The following is a 7,695-nucleotide window of genomic DNA, read 5'->3' as shown; positions in this document are numbered from 1 at the left end:
GAGAAAGTACCTGGCTGCTGCCAAACCTTTGAAGAGTCATCCACATCAAGCTGTGGCTTTATGTAATGCTCCAAAATGTGGTACGGTACTTGGTCCAAAATATTGTTGTGCGTTATTGCGTAAACGTAGTCAGGCATGTGATATGTTGTGATTATTTTTGTTTTGGGGGAAGGGAGGGTGCTAAAGTAATACTTGGTTGCTCAGTGGAAGATGCCTTTAGACGCAGCCACACATTGCTCTGCAGAGGTGCTGCTGTCTTGGCTGGATTTTGCCTATTTTACAGGGCTCCCTCTGTAGTCTTGTTTTATGAATGCTCTCTATGTTGCTGTCTGAAATCTGAAATGTTTTGTGTAGGTTAAGGAGGAAGCTATTCAAAATAGCATATTATTTTGCCTCTTAGTCCAAATAAATTGCCAGAGGAGTGTTGCTTGTGCTTTCTGAAAATGTGTAGTATCAGATGATGGGTTTTACTGATTGGGACTGGGAGCGTGCATAAAAATATGCTTGCAGAATACACAGAACTGGCTGTCTCTTGAGGGCTTCCCTGTCACTTTCTCTGGAAAAAGGACAGAGATTAATATGGGAGTAGATTTACTGTCATCGTATAATAATTCTCAAGTACAAGTGCCTTGACATGGTATTTCCTACCTGTGTTGCACTGGCTGCTTGCTGTTTGCTCCTAGTTTACTGTGGGCGGTGAACACATTTTATTGCCTGTAGATTAGTAATACATAAGCAAAAGGGAAGGCTCTGACAGGAAGTGTGTAATAGGGAGTGGGTTAGGAAGTTTTCTACCCCTGAAAAAGCATGCTTGGAGTTAAGCATTAATTAATGGCTTTTTTTTTGTTTTTTTACATTTGAACCAAGAGGGTGGGAAAGAGGGAGGGAGAGAACACAAAGGTTAAAGCAACTCCATAAGAATTCCTTCATTTACTGTTTATTCACCTGTCCCTGAACACAGTGTTGTGGTGGAGCTTTGTCAGGGCAGGAAAAGACATGGCTATCCTTTCACGAAGGCCCCTTTTTGCCACATGCTGTTTTTTGGACAGGTAAAAGATTTTTCCTTACCAAGCACACTGCCCCCCTCCCACGCCCACAACCCTCCTGAACTCTGAAAATTGGATGAGAGACAAATGCAAGAGCCTCTACCTTCACAGTCTTCTACTACTGTATGACTTAGGGATTTTCAAACTGTTCTCTTTTACCTTTCTGAGGTGTCAGTGCTAACACATAGTTTTTACTACAGTTGAAGAGATGGTGGGAAAAAAAAAAAAAAAGGCCAACTTATCCCTGCACATCCCCTCCCAACAAACAGTTTTATCTTTTAACTATTGGGCATGGGGTGGGGAAACCAGAGCCCTATCCCCTCCCCTAAAGGCTATGCAGGCTGCTTTTGGCAAGTTACCCACTGTTTTCTGGAGAAGGTGATTGTGTTCTTCAGAGGTGGGTGTCAGTGAATGTGGTGTGCTCCTTGGTGACTGTGCTGAAGCCTTTGATGACATTGACAAGATCTTCTTCATCTACATACTGTTGGGGGGGGGGGGTGGGGGGGGGGGGGGGGAGGAAAAAAAAAAAAAAAGCACGTAAACCAAAGCTGTACCAGACTAAAGGCCGTTCCTTCATTTCTCTTTCCTCCTACCCTCCTAAAAAACAGTTCAGAAATAGTCAAATAAGTGTATTTCTACCTCTCTACATGTTTTCCCATGGTAAGAACCTAAAGCATTCAAGCACCTAACCTAAAGCATTCAAGCACCTGAATCCAAACCAACTAGATTTTCATAGTAAGCAGTAAGTTAAAAAAAAAGTTACTCTATATAGCTGACAAATGGTAAATAAAATAGCGTTTGTTCCAGTGTGATGGGGAACGTGGAGAGATGAAAAGAGAAAGAATACATGTTTAGCATTTTGTTTTGTGTAACAACCCTGTCATCTGTGATTTAGTTGCGATTTTGTTCTTCAAGCTTCTAAAGGAGGGAGTGAGCTGCTTCTAACTGCACTTAGCTAATGCATTGAGTTAGAGAAAGAGTTGAAAGAAGGAGCAAAACAAACTGTTTCCATAGCGTAGAGAGATCACCAGCAGTGTTACTGCAGATACATGTCCTGGGCCACTTCAACCATTCAGTGTATTAATTTGCAAGATGGACAAAAGGGGTGAACAAAACTTGCTGACAGTCTGAAGCTACTGAGTGTAATAAAGGGAAGAACGGAGTGAAAAGCATTGCAGGAGGTTTGCAAGAGAGTACCTGAGCAGGTACAGGTTCAGGGAAATGTAAAGCAATGTACAGAGAATGGACAGGTGAGCCCAGTTTTATATATAGTCACTGATTTTAAAAAGCACCTGAGCACTTGCTGTCAGGGTTGTTTGCCACCAAATGTGAGAGGAAGTTTTCGTTCTTCTGCCTCATCTGAAACTCATTGGACTATTCTGTACACCAGTTCTAACATACCAACATCTGACGGGGTGGGGGGGGGAGGTGGGGTGGGAGGGGTGGGTTGCAAGCTAAACCAAATCATGGTGTTAGCACAAGATAAGCAGATAGAGCAAGAGCTTCCCCTTAGCATCGGGAAGCTGTTCTTTTGGCTAATGAGATCATACAGCGGCACGCCCTGGGTGGGCTTTTAGTCCCCAAGGAATTAAATCACAAGGATGTGATAGCTCTGAGAAAAAGGACTCAAGGCTGAGTCACAAGACCACTGACTCAGGAAGTCCGTGAGCTGCAGATCAGTGCAGGCTGGAAAGTTAACCTGTACCTATAGGAGTTTAGCCTAGAGCCAAGTATCGCTCGCTTCTTACTTAAGCCTCATTAGCTTCCTTGGTCCTGCTGGTAGGGTCTAAGCAGGTATGGCAGCAGTGGTAGCAACACCCCCATACTGTGGCACACCTACACGTTCCAGCCCTTCTAGCTATTTGGTGTGCTGAAAGTGAAAGCCTAAGGAAGCTGCCTGGATTTATGTATGTGCCAGCCCATCCTTCTCCAGTTTACTTTGCATTTTGGACAAGATCCCCTCAATGATACCGGCACACTCCATGTAATTTTGTTACTACCTCACATGCCCTTCACCCCCATCTGTCCCCTTTTTAGGAACCTTATTAGTCAGCTTTTTCTGCAAACAAACACTCGTGTCTTGCTGGCCCCCAAATCCCTTCCCACACATTTGCTCAGGGAAGGGTGGAAGCCAGGTGGGGGGGGGGGGGGGGGGGTGGAGGTTAAAAAGCCTGTTTCCTGGTGACAAAGGGAAGTTGCCACTGTCCTTGACTTGCGAATCATAAGTTTTTATATCTGTGTGTTCAGGTCCATGTTGGTGACACCAGCCAGTCCTGTCCTCTCCTATATTAAAAGACAGGTACTCTGCCTGCCCCCCAGCCTCCTTCTAGTCCTATGTGGGCAGAGTTTGAAGTCATTTGCCACGAATGCCAGAAGATCTGAGCATTCACATGAACTCTGCCTTGTGACTGAGCAGAGGACAGACAACAAGTCTTGTCAGCAGGTGAGTCCAAGGTCACAGAACAGGAGTCACTGGAACATAAGCTCCTTCTGGCACTGAATGTGTGAAGGATGCCAAGACATTCCTCCTCACTTGTTCATTTGCTGAAATGTATGGAGAGAAAAGGCTATGAGTTGAGCAAACAGAAGGGACATCTCCAAGGTGCATAGCCCTGGTAGACGGCTGAGTTATTGGTTCAACATGAGCAAATGCATGTGGACCCCTCACAGCCTGTAAGAGCAGTGTGTGATCACCTGCAGCTCCAGAAAAGCAGTAGGCAGGAAGGATTTTTGAGGATCTAATCTCTGCCCATGTCCTTCTAGGTCTTTTGGCTGTGTCTCCAGCAGCTTTTGATATTTAGACCTTTTTGTGATGCTAACAGACAGACAAATCACTAGCAGCTGACACACAACACCATTACAGAGGAACAGGAGTCCTTACCAAGCCATGACCAGTATTGCGATGATTGCGAATAATGGCATCCCAGGGTGACTCTTCAACAAGAGACTTTTTGTCATAGAGGTCGAGCAGCTGGCTGACACTACGATGAAGAGAGGCTTGGGAATATGTGCGACTTAGCTGGCTCTGACTTGGTCTCCTTGTCCCAGATGCGATATGGACACTATGGTTGCTTGTGGGAGAACCAGCTCCTGGAATTTTTGTATCTGCCAGCCCCTACGAAGAAGACACAAACTAATAAACCAAAAATAAAGGGCACGGTCTCAAACACTTTATCTGAACAAAACCAAGCAGGAGTGGAAGAGAACAGAGAAACCCATGCTTCAAAAATCATGCACAGTTATAAACAGAAGGAAAAAAAAAAAAAAAAAAAATTACCTTTCCCCATTGTAGGACAATCATATATATCATTAAAAAGGGAAAAAAAACCCCAACCCTGTAAAATATGACTTTCCTCTCCCTAATTTTTTTTTTAAAGTAGCCAACAGGCAGAGGGCCAAAGATAAAATTTTGACTACCAGAATGATAGCCCAGACTTGCACACCGAGTCTAACAGAAGACTTCCTTTTTCAATTATCATGACAAGGGAAAAGACATTCGCCCACCAGGAGAAACATGCAATGTAAGATGCCTTCGTGCATGTTCTTTGGGTCATCTGGCACATCACACATCTTGCAATTCTGCAAGCTACCAACTCTACCTCAAAGTGCATTGTGTAGCTTTTGAGAGTGACACTGCTTGATGAATCAGATGTGTCGGCAATGGTTTCAAACTGAGATTAAAGAAAGGAAGGAAAAGCATTAGGGCAGGGCAAGGTGCAATGCAGGTGCAGTCTGTTCCTTACGGAGGGTGTGAATTAGCTGCACTCTGTGAAGGGGAGCAATGTAGCAGGATGTGGGGGACTAGGGGAACTGGCAAAGATGAGGCCATATTTAACTTTGAACTGGTCATCGCATGCTGCGTGGGCAGCCAGCTTTGCTTGCCACATGACCTCACTAACAATTGTAAAACACAAGCCATTTTGCCACTTCATAATAGCTCTATCCTAACTTCACTTCATAGTAGCTCTATCCTAACTTAGATTAAGTCCTTCAACTGATGCATTGTAGAATCTTCCTTTCTATTAAGTCCATGAGCTTCTGGAAAAAGAAAAAGGAGAAAGGAGAAAAAAAAAAAAAAGAAAAGGGGCAGGAACATGCAAAGGAATTGTGCAAGCATGCCAAGAGCAAAGACATTTTAAAGTCAAGAGGAACAATGCAACATGACAGACTGTAAAGGAAAAGGAATCAAAACCATGAGACCAAAAAAAAGAAGTTTCTTATGCTCTTAGCCTTTGCCAGGAGAAGGGGCACACTGGAAATCCCATTGTTTCCAAGAGCTCCTTTCATTGAGGCACAGATGCAGCTTCTTGGCACCAAGACAAGAAGGAACAGAATGCGTGAAGGATGCAGGAGTCACTATCCTGCTTGATGGCACTCACAGGAAAAAAGAAGCTGAGAAGTGACAAGAAGAATCAGCTCATGGCCTGTGCCTGGGAAGAAGCATGGAAATGGAAGGCACTGCTACTCCCATTCTCAGTCATGTAACAATTGCCATCTTCCTGTTTTGCTTTTCCTCAAAGAGTAGCTGCTCTGCTGCATGGTGGAACATGTTCTTTATCCATTTTTGTACAGCTTTATAACTTGTCATAATAAAAATGATACAAAGCCTTCCTCTTTATCACTCCTCAGCAGTTCTCCTCCCACCTCTCTGGTGATCCCACTGTGGGTGTATGTGCATAGATGTACACACACATTTTGGGAAGGTCCCTAGCTTTTCCCTGGTTGCACTCACTCTCCCCCACTCTTTCCTGGCATGCAGCTTGTCCTAGAGCAATCCAGCTGGGTGGTGGGTGGATACTAGAAAGAAATAGAGTCTCTCCCTAAGTCCTGCTTTTTGCAGGCACATTTCATGGATACTTGACAAAGACTGTCAGATTGATCCCGGTTAGCCGTCCACAACAGATAGTTGGGAATACACGAAAGGTTCCTCTGAAAAGCGCATTTTATCACCTACCTTCTCACAGCATGCCAAGGCCTTTTCAGCTCTATTGCAGATGTCAGCTAACATCAGGTGACATCAGTGGCTTTGCATTTTCTGTGACTCCAGATCCAGTTTGTCTTAGGCATTAGAAGCATGTCAGGGCCTGCAGACCAGGTGCCATAGGGCTCTTTTTGGACTAAACACCTGTAGCATGGCTCTCTGTGCCCGCATAGGTACACCAGACAGCCCTTTTCCTAAACTGAACAGCCTTCATTTGGTAACCAAGAGTGCAAAAAAATGGTGGAGGGGGGAGCGCACACACACAGAGATAAAAGTATAACATGACGGATACACAACATTGCATTTTACCAGACGTACCGGATGGGTTTCACCTGATGAGTACACACTCATTGGTGACGTTCGTTTCTGGAGTGGAACTAAAGGAGGTCTGTCTCGTGCATAGGGTTGCTTGTGGACTTTTCTTTGAAGAATTAAGGAGAGGAGAATAGCCAAGAGGATCAAACCTAGAACTACCATCAGCACTGCAAACCACAACTCGTTGTAGAATTTTGTACGTTTGGACTCTGCTTTGTCCTTCTCTCCAGGTGTTGTCAAGATCAGACCTGTAAAAATCAAGAGAAATTAGGGGAGAAAGGGAATGTTATTTCAGAAGGCGTTTAACAATATGCTATCCCTTTCCTCGCTAATAAATTAGGCAGAAATTTAAGTAATTTTGTCATCATGTGCTTATTTGCACTTATGTTCAAGGTGGCATAATGGTTCAATATGCTAGCGGGCTATAATAAAAAGCTTACTACCCTCAAGAGACCCTGCTTAAAGTTCTGGCATTGCTGCTCAGGCTGGAAATCACCAATGCATCAGCAGCTCTTGAGAGAGGCGGCAGTGGAGGTGGAATGCAAGACAAAAAGGGTTCTCCAAGTAACCTTGAAGAGTGGAAATGCCTACGGTAATTTCAGAGCAGTACAGGCAGAGGTCATTCTCTCCAGCACTGTGTAGTGGCAGGCCTGTGCAGTTAAAAAGAGAGAGGGAGGACAACTGAACCAAAATGAGTGATAAATTAATACAAAAGCAAACAACATGAAACATTTTATTCCTCCTTCCACTGCCTGTTAGAAAAAAACAGCCATTTGGTTGGCTTTGCTCATGCACAACAGAAGCATAAGAAATCTCAGTGACAGGATTTCCTGGTTATTTGAAATCCTACACGCAAATCCAGACTCTTTGCTAAGGAACGTCCATCACCTTCACTTGCAAGCCTCTGCTGCAAATTGCCTGTGGTGCTGATCGAGTTTGCAGTACACTCTGGGTACAAGCAGCAATTAAAAGAAAAGAGGAGCAGACTGTGGAAGGTGATGGATGTAGAGCAACTGGGAACATTTTATAATGCCTTTATAGCAAACTTGCATGAAATTCTGCAGGTGGATGGAGTGAGAACATGAAAAGGGATGTAAGGGAAATGCAGTGTAAAAGAGTCATTGCAAAGACAAGGCCCATCTTTTTTAGGAAGCTGAACAAGATTCAACTCAAACAATAAATAAATGCATTAAAAACAATACGTCACTTAGAAGTGGTTCGAGCTTAGCTTTGCTTCCCAGAAAACTAAGGAGTTAAAAAACCTGCAACTTTTTACTGGTAGGCATCTACTACTTAGTGGACAACAAGTGACTGGGATGCCACCATGCCAAACTCCTTCACTTCCACGAAACA

General features: G+C 44.0%; 1 protein-coding gene across 1 annotated transcript in view; it reads right to left on the bottom strand.

Annotated features, from left to right (window-relative positions):
- Nucleotides 1-1,437: 1,437 nt before the first annotated feature.
- Nucleotides 1,438-7,695, bottom strand: part of USH2A (usherin) — a 398,473-nt gene continuing 392,215 nt past the window's right edge. The window contains exons 69-71 of the mRNA XM_075707636.1: nt 6,346-6,590; nt 3,928-4,161; nt 1,438-1,527 (exon numbers count right to left, since the gene is read on the bottom strand). Of these exons, the coding sequence (XP_075563751.1) occupies nt 1,438-1,527; nt 3,928-4,161; nt 6,346-6,590 (569 nt within the window). The remainder of the gene's footprint in view (nt 1,528-3,927; nt 4,162-6,345; nt 6,591-7,695) is intronic.

Source organism: Pelecanus crispus, chromosome 3 (genome assembly GCF_030463565.1).
Source record: "Pelecanus crispus isolate bPelCri1 chromosome 3, bPelCri1.pri, whole genome shotgun sequence".
Lineage (NCBI taxonomy): Eukaryota > Metazoa > Chordata > Aves > Pelecaniformes > Pelecanidae > Pelecanus > Pelecanus crispus.
The sequence above is the reverse complement of the archived record's forward strand: the minus strand, read 5'-3'. Positions and strand labels throughout refer to the sequence as shown.